The following is an 18,286-nucleotide window of genomic DNA, read 5'->3' on the forward strand; positions in this document are numbered from 1 at the left end:
GGGCCGGTCTGTATGTGGGATCGGACCCCTCGGCGGGAGCGCCGCTGTGCTCCCAAGTGGCGCACTGTAGCAGTGCGCCACTGGGCCAGCCCCTAAAGATATAAGGACTTATTAATGCTATTATCATCTGCATTTAAGACATGAATACAAACCCAGCCTTGGAATACCTTGTAATTAGATCTCTTCTAAATAACTTGTTTGAATATGGCCAAATTAAGCAGTGGCAATTGTTTTAGTCCGTCTCTGCTGCTCGTAACAATACCTGGAACTGGGTAATTTAGAAAGAAAATGAAATTTATTGCTTACAGTTTCTGAGGCTGGGGAGTCCAAAGTCCAGGAAACACAGCTGGTAAAGGCCTTGGTGGTGACAGTAACGTAGGAGTCTCACATGGTGGAAGATGGTAGAGCAGACAGAGAGCAGAAAGAGACAGACAGATGCTTCTTTTCTTTTAAAGCCCTCAGAACCACGCCCCTGACCACCATTTTTAATCCATTCACTACCGCATGGTCCTACAATCCAATCACCTCTTCAAGGCTCACCTTTCAATTATCATAATAGGAATTCCCACCCTCTTAACAGTCACAGTGGGGGCTAAGTTTCTAATATATAAAACTTGGAGGACACAATTCAAGCTTCAGTGAGTTTTGGGGGAATAGAATTCAGTCCACTACAGCAATTGTGCAGTGCATTTGGGTCTGTATGTCTATAATATTGGATAAGCTGATGGGCTAACTATGAAGGGATTAGAGAAAGGACTAAGCAACAAAAAATGGAAGTGAAATTTAAGAAAAAAAATAGATAACACGTACAGTTTCTTGGCCCTGAGCAATGGGGCTGTTAATGTGTATGATATTCCTTACAAAGTCTTGTCGCTCTGGTTTATTGGAACAGATCTGCCTACTCTTGAAAGGCATAGGGCTAGTGCCTCAGCTGAGATAGTAAGTTGAGACATATTAAATTGCTATTTTCATAAGTCAAAATGGTTGTTTGTTGGCGATTTCATGTTGCCTAACCTGAGTATCACGGCAGCCCCTGAACCCTAAGCCATTACACAAGGGTTCACAGTAAAGTTGACCTGTAAAGGAAAAGCAGGGACTTTGGAGTTGGGCACAATCCCCACCACTTCAACACTACTTAACCACACTAAGCCCCAGTTTTCTCATCTATAAAATGGGAATGATATGCTGTGAGGATTAAATGAGATGATCAATATACATAAAGCAAATAGTACTTTATAGTGACGAAACCAATGGCATTAAATAAAGCGTAGCTATTGACAGCATTGTCTATTTTTATAGCCCCACCCTTCTATTAGTAGCAGTGTCTTTTTGGATGGTGAATTTTCAGGCTGTGAGCTTTGGATGATATGGCAGGGATGCTTTGCTCACTTAAATTTTTATGGAGTCAATAAAACCTCAGCTTTCCGTGAAAAGCATTTGGGAGATGTTGGGTTAGGAAACATGTCTTTAAAAAATTTTCTGTGAATTTAAATGACATTGTATTTGTTCAGTAATCTCTGCCTTAAACATTCTCTTGTTGGGTGAGCCCCTGCCAAGCTCTTCCAGAGGAGAACCTCTCAGGAAAGTCATGCATGGTGGTCAGCAGTATCTGTCCTCATCTGTGGGTGCAGCTGGAGCTGGGGAGATGCTGCTATTAGCTGTGCTGGAGAGGGCTGAGCAGGCACACGCACGTGCATAGGCACACATGCACCCCCACATCCACACCCCCACCCCCACTCATGCTCACCAGGCCCCGTCCCTGATTTGACCCTGCTCCCCTTGCCGCCTGCCCAGTGGTGTCATGGAAAAGTCTCCTCTTCACATGGCCGCTGCTACCCCTCCCCCAGCCCGAGACCCACTTAGCAACAGTGGAGTGAAAGGAGGTCACTGTGTGTCAGTCGGTGTGTCTGACTGGGCGATTCCCAGCTGGTTTGCTTCTTGGGAAGCCAGTATGAATGTGTACTCCTGTCCTTCCTCTTCAGATTGTGATTTGGCTTTTGGTTCTGCTCTGAAGCAAAGATGGCTTATTTTAACAGGGTCATCTTCTTGGCATGTTGGTGGGCAGCAGGACAGTATGCTGGATGAGGACCAGCAGACCACACTGGCACCGCCCCTTTCAATTTCATTTTGGTTGTGAAAGGGAAATATCTAATATTAAAGTCGTCTCTTGGATCTACGGGAAGCCAAATGATTAATTTAACAATGTTCCTGGAGCCACAGAAAAATGGATCTTACTCTGTGTGCTCATTTTAAGATCAGTGACCAGGGAACAAATCCATGAGCATGATGAAAAGAAGGCTGGATCTGTGAAGTTTCTTTTAAGAATTTTCTGCTGCGCTTAGCGAAGGAAAGAGCTCCTTTGTGGAAGATGGTAGTGGAAAGAGCGTAGGCGTCACTGCCACTGCTTCTGCTGTTATAAAATCTGGTGGCGGCTTTGGATGGTTGCTCTCAGTTGTTCGGTGCTCTCATGCTAGTAATCTTGTAACCAGTGGGTCCATCTGACACAAGACTAGAGAGAAACTAGGGAGATGAAAGGGAACAGGGATGTATTATCCAGTAGCTTCCAAGCAGAAAAGTATATCTTCTCCCACGTACATGCATGAATAGACGTCATCAAAAATCATGTATAATACTGTGTCTTATTTCAGGATATTGGTTACTTAGCAAATGTTATGTTTTCTGTCTAGAGAAGTCAAATATACTATGTGTACTTGTTCTTCCGTTTGGCCTGGGACAAAAAAGCATAATTAATGTAAAATACTAGGATTTGTCTGCTTATATTATCACTTTGTAAAAGTGGCACCTGGGCCGGCCCGGTGGCGCACTCGGTAGAGTGCGGCGCTTGGGAGCGTGGCGGCGCTCCTGCCGAGGGTTCGGATCCCATATAGAGACCAGTCCGCTCACTGGTTGAGCACGGTGCGGGCGCGACACCGAGGGTTGCGATCCCATTGCTGGTCTATGTGTACTTGTTCTTCCGTTTGGCCTGGGACAAAAAAGCATAATTAATGTAAAATACTAGGATTTGTCTGCTTATATTATCACTTTGTAAAAGTGGCACCTGGGCCGGCCCGGTGGCGCACTCGGTAGAGTGCGGCGCTTGGGAGCGTGGCGGCGCTCCTGCCGAGGGTTCGGATCCCATATAGAGACCGGTCCGCTCACTGGTTGAGCGCAGTACAGGCGCGACACCGAGGGTTGCGATCCTGTTGCCGGTCGCCGTACGGCGCGACACCGAGGGTTGCGATCCCGTTACCGGTCACGAAAAAAGACAAAAAGAAAAAAAAAAAAAAAGTGGCACCTTTATTTTATTGGGAATAAGCACAGCTGTGAGCTGTACAAAACATCAAAGATATGTCCCTATGAAATTATGTGCACTTTTAAAGATAGATCATCTTAATAATTAATTATTTAGAATTATTAATTCCTAAATGATTCTTTCTCTGCTTGCCCGAAAATGAATATACAACCACAGGAAAAAGACTGATGATAAAGGGTAATTTCCTGAACAGAGAAGGGCCTTCAACCAGAGTTTGTGGCATTTAGCTTAGACAGGAGGAAGATTTCTGTACACCAAGGGTTGTTAAACATCAAAATAGGCTGTACAGACAGTCCAGCAATTAATCTTTCTAAGACTTTTTCAAAGGGAGCAGATTCTGGGTGTCTGGGAGAGTGTAAACATGACCCTGCCTGAAGGCAGGGAGATTTATTCCTGGCTAATCCCAGCCTCTGAGTGAAGGCTGAGCCTCCGGCAGAAGGTGAGTCAAAGGCAGCAAATTTCAAGAAGGCACAGAGGCACTTTTTTTCCCTGTGCCCTCCCTTTATTTTTTTAGATCAATACTAACCCACAGATGTAAAATAAAAACAAAACCCAGAAATAGCTTAGGTTCTATACAGTGGCACTTTTTAAAGGGGGAAATTTTATATAGGTGTTGTGTATGTGTTTGCATGTAAATGTATGTACATACATATATACGAGTGTGTTTATAAAATCATTCCTCCTACTTTTTGTAATTGGAAATTGCTTTTCAGCTTGCATTGTATAGGAGACACGTGATAAGTGTGAATTGTTGCACGTGCCTATGTTTAAAAGTGTTTCTTTGCCTCCTGTGCCCTTAGTCATGGTTATCCTCCTGGAGGTTTCTATGGAAAGTGATGCCTACTTAGAGTATTTGATCGAGTGATTCATCAGATGTGTTAAATGACAGGTCCAAGCATTTGAATAGGCATTTGAATAACTGTTGCAAGATTAAAATGACAGCATTCTAGTTAAGATACTTCAAATTCATAAGTAGATTGAGAAATTATAAACCTGCTACATAGAAACCTAATTGGAAACAAAATACTTCTAAATGAAAAGCCTCTTTTCTTTTCTCTTTTCTTTCACTCCCACATTTTCCCTCTTCCGCTATGAACACCTCCTAAAGCCGAAGATGGAGTGTCTTCCTGATTTGTTCCTCCAGAGATGAGGGACCAAGGAAAGGCAAATGTATCTCTAAAAAGCAAGTGTGAGACCAAAGGTGTTTTTTTGTTTTTTGTTTATTTTTGTTAACTCCAAACCTTAGGCAAAATTGAAGTACTCAGTGAAAACCAAACCAAATATTAACATTTCGAAGTATCATTTCAATCCTTTCAGGTGGCTTTATTAAATAATGATGTGTAATTGAGCAAAGCTGAATAGACTTCAGCATGGTTAATGTAAATTCACGTTCAGAAGACTGGAGAGGCAAAAGGTTAGATCTGTTTCCCGGAATATAATTTGAAACCACAAGCCAGTGATTGGGTGTTCTGCTGTCTTTGGCCTCTGGGAATTACCACTGTAAACAAAGCTCATCCTTGTCCTTATCCTTACAGGAGTGGGTTATCACCCCTTAAAAATATAACTAATAGCTTCAAGGAGTGGGCAGTGCACAGGGGGATAAGCTGAAAGTATCCAATCTCGTGTGAAAATGCCTGTTGAGAACTCCAAGCAGCAAGGTGGGATTTGTGCAGCCCTTGGAGAGCATTAGAGCTGGGGAATTTGTGTGGGGACTCAAAGTAGTGAAGTTTCCAAGTCCAATCCCATTGCTTTCTGTCTCTTCTCAGTATTAGTCTGATAAATGTGTAGTAAGCAATTTAAAGGACATGGATATCATTTCAAAGGTCCTTTATCTGCCTCTTGTGAACATCTAATTGCTTTAGAAAAATTACTTTCGAGAAGAGGAATTTTCCTTATGGTTTGGAGAAGCTCTCATTAGAGAACTCTCCTGTTTAAGATTGTCCATAACAGAACAGGCCAGGAGACTGGTGTGTGATAGTTTCCAGGAGGAGGCAAAATAAAGGGAGACCTTCCAGAAATGTGAGGAAGGAGAGCAGACAAGCGTAGCAAGGGGGCAGTGGCCATTTGACTGTGGGGTGGCCTCCTGGGTGTCTGGAAGCTTATTTGTGTTCTGTTCTGTAAGTGAGTACTCACAGGAGCTGATTGCATGACCCAAACCCAAAGAATTTATGCTTTTCTGGAAAAAACATTTGGATCAGAAGTTGGGTATCTTCAGAGGGTGACCACTAAGGCTTATGCTAGTTACCACCCCTAAGACCCCTCAGCACCCCCGGAGAGGACCTTTAGCCTATGGAAGACAGTGAGACATGGCTGAGCTTCCTGGCATTTATGTCATTTCCTTAGTTCCCTCTCCCAAGGACACTTAAAATGGAAAGGACAGGGCAGAGACTTTGTCCCAGGGTCTAATCCAGCCGGGCAAGTCAAGGATCCTAAGACTTAATTAATGCATCTTAGGATCCATTTCACCCCTTGTGTTCTTGGTTTCATCAGCTTCTGATGCTTCTCTGTTCAGAACAAAATCAGGATTCTTGAAGCAGCCTCGATCTGCATTTCTCTCACATGGTAACATACAGGCTTGACTGGGCTTAGATCATGAGCTGGGCTTACTGGAAGATTCAGCTTTCAGGTAGAAAGTGGTGTGATTTCATTACTTGGTTATCATTATTTCTTAGTTGTCCTATCTAGAGAAACTCGAGACCAATTGTGTATAACTTTTCTGGGCCAGTGGTACCACTGCATGTAGTAATAATACCTACTATTTCTACAAATCAGATCTTAGGTGGTTAACAACAGAGGTACTTGCTAATAAGAAAGGGTGGTATAGATATCTGGATAAACATGAACTTAGTTTTGAGATGTGTCACCTGGTCTCTTTTAATAGTGGAGTCCGTGGACTTGGCATCGTGAAGGAATGAAAACCACTCTGCATAATCCTGTCTCCTCTTCTCACTCTCCGTTTTTCTCTGGGTGAATCTGAGAAGTAGCATTACTGTTCATTATATGCACATCAAGGAAATGGAACCTTGAGCGGCCACTGAAGCCAGGAAGTGAGCTGCAAACTGCCGGGAGGTCAGCTGACACCAGGCCACTTTTGACATGGCCTTCTAGGGTCACTTTCTTCTTTTCAGTTTGTTGAGTGGACTCTCCGAATCTCAACACCAGGCTCTTTTACGTTTTGCTAGCATTTTGGTTTTTGCTGTATCTCCCACTCTGCTGATGGACCACAGCTTGCATAGTTTCTTGTCACACTGCCGTCCCTTCTTCAGTCCGCTGGCTGCAGTTCTCCCCCCTCCCCCTTTCCTGAAGCGTAGGCAAGGCCACTCCTTGGTTTCTGACATTTCATCTCCTTACCTTCTTCAGCCTGCTCGCCGTCCACCACTCTCCTGCCTTCTCTTTCCCAGGTCTGGAAACAACTGTTTAACCCTGTGCACATAATCTCATCAGTCCATTTCTGCTCTCTACCCCAACATCACGTACAATACATGAAAGAGGCATCGGCAAACCTTCTGCCTGACAATGTCAGAGGTGTCTGCCTCTCATTTCTCTGGCCATCCGTCACTGGCTCTTCCAGGGGTCCCTGACAGATGAATCTCTCAAGGCTTCATTCTTTCCTGACTCCAGCATTATTCTGAGAAACCACCCCACTCTCCTGAGTTCCGGTGAGCCTCTGGCACTGGGCCTGCCTCTGCACCTCCCCTAGGCCCAGGCAAGTCACCTTGACTTAAATGTTTTAGGTACAGCTCAAACCAGGAATGACCCAGAGCTCTCTAGCCAGCCTTTCCCATTTCAGTGGGAGCCCAGTTGGAAGCTTTTCCTCACCTTTGTTTATCTTGTTTTTGCAGGTATCTATCATTTTTACTATATTGCTTCTTTGCACTAGCAGTGATCACACTGCCAATTTTCTCAGTGTAGAAAAAGATTGTTCAAGGCATATTTAAATTGCTTTAGACATACAAATAATTTTCTATGGTTTGTGAGTTTAAAGAAAATTAATTGTGGTAACGTTTGTTTATTTTAAACTGGAGATTTTTATGAGTAAATTCTGCTGCTTCCCTTTTGACTCATTTCCATCACTGTTGACAGCTTTTTTCCCCTGAATTCTTCAGGTTCCACATCATCCTTTTCGAGATGACTCTTAATCTCACTCCTGAAGTCTTTAGTCCTGGGCACTCTCCTGTCTGGCTTTAACTCAAACTGTTTTTGTCTTCATCTTCATCCAATCCATTCCTCTTGGGCATTGCATGTATGGAAAATCGTGTCTATACAGCTTCCTATGCTGGGCACCTCATTGTTTAACCACTTTTGAAGCTCAAAGCCATTTAGAAAGAAATAACAGCTGTTTAGTCTAACCCTTCCTGAAGCCTGGCTCTCAAGCCCCACGAATGGTGCTGCTGAAGTTTATAGCCTCTAGTCATCACTTCTACTTTATGTCCTTGTCTTCATGTCATCGCTGTTGCCCCTCTTAGGTTCTGATTTCCTAGAGCAGTAGTTCTAAACTAAGGGTGCTGAAGGGTCTCTTCATGCTGGTTGAACATATTCTCGAGTCCCATCCTTAGAGATTATGATTCGGTAGGTCTGGAGTGGAGCCCGTGGGGCTGCATGTTTAACAAGCCCCTAGGTGAGAGTGATGTAAGGAGCTCTCCTGACCTGCTGGGAGGTGGTTGTGGAAAGCCAGAGCATAGTCATTAATCAAGGATTGTGATGATGAGCTGCCTTCCTGGCCCAACACAAAGAGGGCTGATCTGGGAGCGGGGATAAGAATCTGGTTGCCAGATTTAGCAAATAAAAAATACAGGATGCCTAGTTAAATTTGAATTTTAAATAAACAATGGATACTTTTAAATATAAGTATGTCCCATGTAGTATATGGGACATACTAGACTCCTAGACTAAAAAATTATTTGTTATTTATCTGAAATTCAAATTTAACCAGGCATCTTGTATTTTATCTGGAAGTCCTAGCATAGAATGCAGTTGTGATTGGCTCTTTAACCATGGAACCTGAATAGTGCTGTGTAGTATTGTTTAATATCCATCCAGGAGGTCCTGTGAAGGCAAAGGCTTTTGGACATTAAAGAATCTAACAAACTAGTTAGAGAGTGCAAACCCAAGGCACACATACTTTGAATTTTACCCTGGCAGGCATTGACATGCTCAGGCTTCTGGATTGGAAAGTAGGAGTGGTAAATGCACATATATCCCACATTCATCCAGTTTAGGTTAAAAGATCCAACTGAGATTAAAAGATCCAAAGAAATATCTCTGTTGAGTAGTCTTGAGTCTAGAGAGTTTGGAATGGTTATAAATTCATTGACAAGAAGTTGTATAATAGAAGACATCTGATCTCAAGTCTTACATGCAATTAGGGAGGGTATTATTTTTTTAATGTGGACGTGTGGAAGTACTAGAAAAGTAACAGGCTTCAGAGTACAGCACACCTGGGTTGGAATTCTGGTTCCACCACTTTCTCTGTGACCTGGGGCCAGGTACGTAATGTTTCAGTGCAATCAGTGTTTTCATTTATAAAATGGAGATAATTCCTATCATGAAGTGTTACTAGGGAAATTAAATGATACATGATATTAAGGCATAGTCATTGGTACTTAGGTACTTAATCTAAATGCCAGAGGAATGATTACACAAGGAGGGGCAAGAATTTAACCTATTATTTTTTGCCAGGTGGGATTAGCAAAATACGTTTTGTATATGGAAAGTCTGCTTTTTTGAATTATCTTGGTTGGCTGCCTTTCCACTAATAAACCAGAGGAATGATTACACAAGGAGGGGCAAGAATTTAACCTATTATTTTTTGCCAGGTGGGATTAGCAAAATATGTTTTGTATATGGAAAGTCTGCTTTTTTGAATTATCTTGGTTGGCTGCCTTTCCACTAATAATTTTCTCTGTGTTTTTCTAACTCTCTACTTGGTCTAGGATTAACACAAGTTCCTCAAATCCAAAAAACTGAAATTGCCTTTCGCCCCAATGATCCCAAGAGCTATGACGCGTATGTGATGAACATAGTTAGGTTCCTGGAAAAGTACAAAGATTCAGCACAGAAGGATGACATGATTTTTGAAGACTGTGGCGGTAAGTAGCCTTGTAGATGTCTGTGGTTAGTTTTCTTTTTCTTTAATTCTTATTTCCTGTTTTTATATGTTATTTAATGATTGAGATACTCCTTAAATAATTGAAAGATTGAACTCAGGCCATTGTTTTTTTTTAAAGCAGGAGAATGCAATGAAAGAAATAGGGTAGCCTCAAGTATTACTGTTTTCTGCATTTGAAATGTGTCTTACTTTAAAACACTCCTAGACATCTCTGCTTTTTACTATTCAGACCCAAATACCACAATTACAGTTTTGTTTCTTACACCCATTGAGAAATATAATTACTTATGTCCAGATCCTCCCCAAAAGTCCTTCCTACAGAAGAGTGCCCAGGGCCTTCTCTCACCAGAATGACTGTCTGGTGTTATTGGCTAGAACTGCACTCACTATTGGTGAAGGAGGATATACAGTCAGGGTATACTTTATAGATCCTCTTTGTGATCAGGAATGAACTATGTTTTAGGCAGCTGAGTATTTGCATAAGGTCATGACTAATGAAGGGTAAAGAATGGTTTAGTTTCATTAAGTCATTGGCATGAATACATAGCCGCCTCCTTCTTGCTACCTGGAGTGTGAATTTCCCAGCCCATGTTCTCGTACCTACCAGAAAAGGTCTCTGAGTTACTAGCTGGTATCAGCCCTTCTGACTCAATTTAAGCATTTACCAACTCCAGTTCTTCATATGGCAGACTGTGGCTTCGTCAAAATATGGGGTGATTTGCCATTTTAAGTCATCTTGGAAAGATTTAGTAATTTAAAAGAAACATTTTCATTATGAATTTTTCTCATAATTTAAATGAGGTTTTCATTTTACTTTCAATTAATCAAAAAGGCCCAAATGGTAACCAGGGTGAATCATTTCAGAGAAGATGGACTAACCCTGAGGCACTTTACCATTTAAAGAGAAGATAGTTAATTTGTGGTCTTAAATATATATAAATTATCATATTTGCATCATTTTCCTGTAGGATGCTATATATTAATTTTGAATTCTGTATCCGTTTAGTCTTTCTCTGGCTTTTATATGAGGTATGAATTAAAAATACTAGAATGAAATTCCTCAGTTGAACAAATGCTTATAAGAACTCACATCTTTAAAAGGCAAAAACTCAAAAAATCTAAAAAAAAAACCAAACTTGAATGGTGGTTGTAAAGGAAAATACCAGATCTTTCCTATTCTTTCTTTACTGCTTAACACGCTAATTGGGGCATAGCTCCTGGAAATTCTCACCAAAAGAATTTCCAGTTCTGAAAATTATTGATAACCCCTTTAATTTGTTTTCTAATTATAATCTCTGTTATTGAGCTAAGGCAATGTTGACCTGTGTAAATGATGCTCCTCATGAAGCATGATCCAGTTTCCTTTGTCTTCTAAATAGCTGAATAATCTATTACTGAAAAGGAAGAGAAATATTGCCAGAGACCAAATACCATGTTCTGATCAAGTACCATGAAGCTTTGGTGTGGGGTCATGTACCAGCTATTGCTTTTGGTCAAATATCTTTTGAAATGTCAGTGAAGAGACGAGAGATGGCTTGCTGGAAATCCTTAATTCAGAGCATGCATTAAAGGCAGAATAGCATTGTCTTAAAATAGGTAATTGTGACAAAGAGGAAAGTTTCATTTTCTGTCTCAGTGGTTCCATGGGAATTTCTAGTACAATTAAAAACGGTCTTTGTATTTTTAGATGAGCCCAGTGAACCCAAAGAACGAGGAGAGTTTAACAATGAACGAGGAGAGAGAAAGGTCTGCAGATTCAAGCTTGACTGGTTGGGAAATTGCTCTGGAATAAGTGATGAAACTTATGGCTACAAAGAGGGCAAACCATGCATCATTATAAAGCTCAACCGAGTTCTGGGCTTCAAACCTAAGGCAAGTAATACTTTAAATTACGGAATTTAGATGAGCCATTCGCGTTTTGGATGAAGTACTTAATTGATAGAAGACAGTATAAGAAAGTTTTATAGTCTACTTGGTATTGATTTTGAAGCTCCAGAGTAACACCCAAAACTTGAGTATCCTTCCTGAACTTGCTGTAGTTTGGTCATTAATCTCATTTTCTAAAGTTAGAGAGATTCTGAGTGGCAAAACCAAATTCTGAAGTGAGTCCTGTGACCCTTTTCTTTAATGTTTTTGCTCAGTATCCAAATAAGTTTCCATAACATAGACTGTCTAAAAGTAAAAAGAGAAAAGGTATTTTTGAATTAAAAAACTACCTGCAAGTGCAGTCATATTCCGGTTTTGGTCCCCTTGGAGCTACAAGAGTATTTCCAAGAAACTGTCTAGTAATCTGAAAAAATAAATTTTTTTTCTGAATGACAACTTCATTGCATAAATGGAAGGTGAACACCATCTAGGCTGAACTTTGATAACCATGCTGTTAGCTTTTGGTAATATTTCAACTAACAGTGGGTAAACATTACTTGAGATTACTGAAAAATGGCAAATTGCCATTGCTCACCATTTGGTGAGATTGTATTCATTCTTTAAATGAAGGAAAAATTTATTGGTGTTATCTCTGCTGTTGTAAAACTGGTTATTTCATTCTCTCCCCCAGTCATGAATTAATAGTGCTGTCCTTTTCCCGGCAGCATGGCTTCTTCCAGCAGGCTTGCCCTGATCACCTATATGAGCATTGCCATTAATGAGTGTGGTTTTTAATGTGATAGGAACTGACTACAGTATACTAAGTTATGGGAACAAACACATTTCTCTTCTGAAATCTGGCTTTTTTGTTGACTAATTTTCTGTTGAATACTATTAATGTGTTTCCATAATGCTTGCTACCCACGAGTAATATTTTCAAAAGAAAATCAATCTAGCTATGAAAAGTTTTAGCTTAACTGAAGGATGTATCTAAGCTCCTTTACTGCCACCAAAGGCAAAAATGAGTGAGTAGGTAGATGGATGATTGCCTGGATGACTGTCTTGATGGACATCTTGTAGAAATTAATGTGCCCCTCAACAGAACTTGAATCCTCTTTCCACTTACAATAGTATATAATGGAAGAAAAGTGGTGAGAACCATTATGCCATACTTGTATTTGCTATTCATATTGCTAGGGAACACTTCACCAAGATCCTACAGCTGTTTAGCAGCAAAAGGAATTGGTATGGTGTGGCCTAAGGAAGACTAATTCTAATCTCTGCTCTCTGAGTCCTTTGCTTTTGATATTCCTCTTCAAAGACACTGAGTGATATTTGTGCGCCACGGAGGCAGTCCATCTAGTCCATTGTGATTCATATCTCTTCCCACATCCACAGAGATATTCTATTAAGTGACGAATTCAGCAACTCTCCTTTTAGTCCTTTCTTTCTTTCTTCTTTGGTCTCCATTTGGTTATCTGTTGCTACCTCCTAATTTATCATGCCCATCTATTTCGTCATTTGAATTGTTTTTGTCAGAGACTGCAGTACCCCAGCATTTCGCTTGATGTGTCTGTTTCCTCATTCTACAAGAATAGACTGGCAATTTCTTTAATAAACAGCATTTTTTCTTCATATTTTTCAAGATAAATATATTGCTAGCAGAAAGTTCCAAGACAGTCAAATTTAGAAAATTATTTTCTTACATTCCAAAAGAGTAATACCAAAATATTAGTTCCTTACAGAACTGTCCATCTTATCTGCCTTTGATTCGACTGTGTATGTGCTACATCTCATATCAAGACTGACATGTTATGTGATACGAGTAAGCAAGTGGCTGTCTTCCCATGATATATGTTCATCATACTTCTTCTGGGATAGATTTGAGCTAGGGCTGTAGGAGAAAATGTTCTGCATATTTCACTACAGCAGTAATTTTCAAATTGTATTCTGGGTCCTTTAATAGGTTCAGTCCTTCATTTAGGGCAGTGGCACCTAAACCTGTTTTAATCCTATTGGAAAGAAACATTCCTTAAATGGCAGTGCCCCCCACCACCCATGGAGATTCAAAGAAAAAGGAAAGCCTACTTGAAGAAGGCATTCTTGGGGGAAAAGGATGACATTATTTATTCATGGCTCCGGAGGAAAGCACAAGTTTCATAAAAACAGAAATGTCAATCAGCCATCCCATGTAATTATTACATCTTGGTAAATGATGAGCATTATTTTGGGGTCAGCTCTTATTTTTCAGTATCCTTGAGTAAAGCTTATAATGGGTTACCATTATAAGTTTACTCACTACTGGGCTGCATTGCAGTGTAACTGGGGACTTACTTTGATTTCAACAGAATCACAAACATGACCTTTCCTAGATTGTTTAGGAGAGTCGTTTGTCCTTGTTATTTCGGTTGACTTATTGTGATCAGTGTGAACTTGTTTGGGCTACAAATTAGTTTTATTTTTCAGAAATCTAAAAAATTATTTGCAGTCTTACTGACCAACATGGGTTTTATTTTTAGCCTCCCAAGAATGAGTCCTTGGAGTCTTACCCACCAATGAAGTATAATTCAAATGTCCTGCCTGTTCTGTGCACTGGCAAGGTAAGGACACACTTAGGGTTACTAAGAGTGGGTGGGAGCATGGGGCAGGGGAAAAGGAGAGAATGAGTGAGATTGTTTTAAGTTAGAGGTAAAATTTTAATACGGTAAAGAGGAAAAATTGCTTTCAGGTATTAGTCTCAGTCAGTTGAGTTGTAGCTGTACTGTGTAAGACTTCTTAAAAGGACAGAGATGTAATAAGAATAAAGCCCCATGTTGGTTTCTCCACTGGCACAAGAAACTCAAATATTTGAATTTAATCCACTGGAATATTGGTTTATAGAACTGAGAGATGATCTAGACCACAGAATTGCTTCTCTCTGGCCCAGAGCAATGTATTAAAATTTGGGGGCCATTTTTTTTTTTTTAATAATGTCAAATAAAAATTTGTGGTTTAGGTTTCTCTTTAAAAAATCTGGAAAGGGCCGGCCCGTGGCTCACTTGGGAGAGTGCGGTGCTGGTAGCCCCAAGGCCACAAGTGCGCTCACTGAGCGTGGTGCGGAACACACCGTGCCGAGGGTTGCAATCCCCTTACTGGTCAAAAAGAAAATGTGGAAAGATTGAGGTAATGATTGGTACATGATCTCTTTAGATCTAAAAACAGGTACCTGATGAATAGTTTAGAGAGGGCAGAATAAAGAAAGGGAATACCAAACAGTGCCATTTTATGCCAGCACCAAGAAAGGAAATGGGCACCAGAAGAAAAGAGGCAAAAAGTTAAACTTTTAGAGATAATATCACTGGAAATATCGTCTACTGGGCCAACATCAAGGAGTTCCTGACTTTCAATGTTGGCCCTGTTTCTAGGAGACTTGGAGAAAGGCTTATTTAGCCTTTGCTTCAGTTTCCCCATTTGCACAAAGAGAATAGTCTTCTGTTATGACCATTTTTCAAAGCTGCAATGGATAAGACTGAGTATATGTTCTTTCCTCCTGGGTCAGCTACCATCTGAGCATCGTACAGTGCTTAATGTCCCCTTCTGAGAGAGGTTTGAGTGAGGCATGTCAGAGGATGACTTGATGACTTGGTTTCCTCTAGCAGTAGTTTGAAAGCTGATCTGTAGGGTTGGGAGTGTTTGTGAGTACAAGTAATGATCCATGATGTGTGCCACTAAAATTGCATTTCACTCTGGTTTTTAGAGAGAGGAAGATAAGGAGAAAATTGGAAATGTGGAGTATTTTGGACTGGGCAACTACCCTGGTTTCCCTCTGCAGTATTATCCCTACTATGGCAAACTCCTGCAGCCCAAGTACCTGCAGCCCCTGCTGGCTGTACAGTTCACCAACCTTACCATGGACACTGAAATTCGCATAGAGTGTAAGGCATATGGTGAGAACATTGGGTACAGTGAGAAAGACCGTTTTCAGGGACGTTTTGATGTAAAAATTGAAGTTAAGAGCTGATCACAAGCACAAATCTTTCCCACTAGCCATTTAATAAGTTAAAAAAGATACAAAAACAAAACCTACTAGTCTTGAACAAACTGTCATACGTATGGGACCTACACTTAATCTATATGCTTTACACTAGCTTTCTGCATTTAATAGGTTAGAATGTAAATTTAAAGTGTAGCAATAGCAACAAAATATTTATTCTACTGTAAATGACAAAAGAAAAACAAAAATTGAGCCTTGGGACGTGCCCATTTTTACTGTAAATTATGATTCCATAACTGACTTGTAGTAAGCAGTGTTTCTGGCCCCTAAGTATTGCTGCCTTGTGTATTTTATTCAGTGTACAGTACTATAGGTGCATACTCTGGTCATTTTTTCAAGCCATGTTATATCTGTTTTCTACTTTATGTGAGCAAGGTTTGCTGTCCAAGGTGTAAATATTCAATGGGAATAAAACTGGCATGGTACTTTTTTTTTCTCTTTGGTTTGACTCCTTCAGAGATAATGGCCCATCAGTCAGCATTTCTAATACACTCCATAGTTTTTTCCTGTGGTGTTAGGTCTTTATTTTTTTTCTTGGGGCTGGTGGGTGGGTGGGCTGTCATGGGGGAACTGCCCTTTAAATTTTAAGTGACACTACAGAAAAACAAAAAGGTGATGGGTTGTGTTGTGCTTTGTACTGAATGCTGTCTCGACATCTCTTCCCTTGTCCTCCAGTATGTTCTGAAGCTGTGTCTGAGATCTGGATCTGCCCATCACTTTGGCTAGTGACAGGGCCAATTAATTTGCTTTGTACATTTTCTTTTACTTTCCTTTTTTCCTTTCTCTGGAGGCATCACATGCTGGTGCTGTGTCTTTATGAATGTTTTAACCATTTTCATGGTGGAAGAATTTTATATTTATGCAGTTGTACAATTTTATTTTTTTCTGCAAGAAAAAGTGTAATGTATGAAATAAACCAAAGTCACTTGTTTGAAAATAAATCTTTATTTTGAACTTTATAAAAAGCAATGCAGTCCCCCATAGACTGGTGTTAAATGTTGTCTACAGTGCAAAATCCATGTTCTAACATATGTAATAATTGCCAGGAGTACAGTGCTCTTGTTGATCTTGTATTCAGTCAGGTTAAAACAATGGACAATAAAAGAATGAACACATTCCTCATGTGTGTGACTCACTCTTGTCTAAATGCCCCAATCTGTGCCTTCTTTATTTTCTATACTCCTAATTATCCAAGATCTTGAAGAAATACTGAACCTGAAAGACAAACACATGATTTCATTAGTTCATATGGAAGTTTGGCCTTTTCCACTTAACAGAGGCCAGGAGCTTGGTTAGGACTCCGGATGCTGGAACACCAAAGCACACCCCTTCCCCAAGAGAAGAATGAGTTACTCAGAGGCAGAGAATCAATGAAGCCATAGTTTAAAGTTCAGTTTGAGAACTATTTTGCAGTGCTACTTCACTCAGTTTAGAAAACATGAAATTTTGGTTCCTGCTAGTGCTAGGTATGTCTGTTTTAAGAAAGAAAAGCCAAGGTTGTTAGCAGTTCAATTAAAAAAAAAATGAGGTTAGGTTTGATATTCAGTAAATTAAGAAGGTTCATACTTTGCTTTTTGGTTCAGGGTTTGGCCTAAGTCCTTATTTAGCTATACTAAATTACCCTTAGAAGACAAAAATAAGCTTTCTGAAAAACACTTTCCAGGTGTACGTGAGCTGAAGATTTAGTATCACTTTACCAATGTGGGAAATACCCAAACTAAAATCATGGCATCATATTTCTGAAATTGAAACGTTTCAAGTGATCCTTGAAGCTGCATGTACGGCCTTTTCAGGAGCGCTCCCCTCCCAGAGACACAGGCCTGAAAGCCAGGGCCTTTTCTGGAATAGACCAGCTAATTCTGAAATGCCAGTAACAGCTCCAATTCCCACCTATTGCTCCACATTTATAATCCCACTCATCTGCTTCTTTTGTTTACTCTTTAAAAATATTACCTGAGACTTTGCTCACTCTAGAGCAGCAAATTGTGTGATGGCAAATTAATACCAAAGGAACAGTGTCAATTTAACAAAAAATAATAAAAAGAGCTATGGAAAATGGCACAACTGATTCACTCTAAAGTTTTTCGGAGCCCTCCTCAACATGGAGGAAGCATAGCAAAATCTATAAACAACACACCCACATTAAATGGTTTCTCACAAAGTAACCCACATTTTTATGTATACAGAAGGTATCATTCCTGTAACAGAAGATGGCTCCATTTCCCAACCATGATCCTTGGGGTCATATCACTGTTTGCAGACTGGGGAATACAGTTTGTATTCTTGGACTCAACAGATATTTATTGACTGCCCACTATGTGCCAAGCACTCTAACAGTCAGAGATAGCTCCACCAATGAACAAAACTCCAGTGCTGAAACATTAGTACATGTTGCAGGGTGTAACGAGTCTTAAATGTGTGCCATTTGTGAACAAGAAAGGGAATGGGGGCTTTAGGTCTGAGGAAAAGGGAGCACTTATTCAGAGTGCAGGGTAGTTTGTATTTCTAATGTATTTTTGAGGCTGTTCTAAAGTCACAACTTTGGCGAGACAAACTTCACTACATCCATGTGTACCATGTGCCTTCTGCTCTGAGTCATTGTGTGTATGTGCACATCCTCTGCCTATCACTTCTTCCAAGATTCTCTCCAAATCTTGCTTCCCTTAATCACTCCAGGCTGTGCCAACCATTTCCTACCCATGATCCTCAGGGTCATATCGCTGTTAGGAACCTGGGGAATGTGGTTTGTATTTTTTGACTCCTCAGATATTTATTGACTACTTACTATGCCAAGCATTCTCTAACAGCCAGCGATATCTCCACCAGGGAACAAAACTCTATCTCCTTTCCTCTGCAGCCCACATTCCGGTATTACTTGCATATTTCTGGCGCTCTTACTTCTATACATTTATGTCTTTTTTTTTCATATCATCAGTATTCCAACTCTTATTAGATGACACATTTC

The 18,286-nt window shown here is 40.4% G+C and overlaps 2 protein-coding genes across 2 annotated transcripts in view; one reads left to right on the forward strand and one right to left on the reverse strand.

The window, feature by feature from the left end:
• The window catches only part of ATP1B1 (ATPase, Na+/K+ transporting, beta 1 polypeptide), a 25,200-nt gene extending 8,763 nt beyond the window's left edge, over positions 1 to 16,437 (forward strand). The window contains exons 3-6 of the mRNA XM_008580742.1: positions 9,247 to 9,402; positions 11,110 to 11,294; positions 13,808 to 13,888; positions 15,025 to 16,437. Coding sequence (XP_008578964.1) covers positions 9,247 to 9,402; positions 11,110 to 11,294; positions 13,808 to 13,888; positions 15,025 to 15,288 — 686 coding nt within the window. The 3' untranslated portion in view covers positions 15,289 to 16,437. The remainder of the gene's footprint in view (positions 1 to 9,246; positions 9,403 to 11,109; positions 11,295 to 13,807; positions 13,889 to 15,024) is intronic.
• NME7 (NME/NM23 family member 7) overlaps positions 15,889 to 18,286 on the reverse strand; it is a 70,506-nt gene continuing 68,108 nt past the window's right edge. The window contains exon 3 of the mRNA XM_008580740.1: positions 15,889 to 16,536. Coding sequence (XP_008578962.1) covers positions 16,504 to 16,536 — 33 coding nt within the window. The 3' untranslated portion in view covers positions 15,889 to 16,503. The remainder of the gene's footprint in view (positions 16,537 to 18,286) is intronic.

This window comes from Galeopterus variegatus, unplaced genomic scaffold, assembly GCF_000696425.1.
Source record: "Galeopterus variegatus unplaced genomic scaffold, G_variegatus-3.0.2 Scaffold2151, whole genome shotgun sequence".
Classification (NCBI taxonomy): Eukaryota; Metazoa; Chordata; class Mammalia; order Dermoptera; family Cynocephalidae; genus Galeopterus; species Galeopterus variegatus.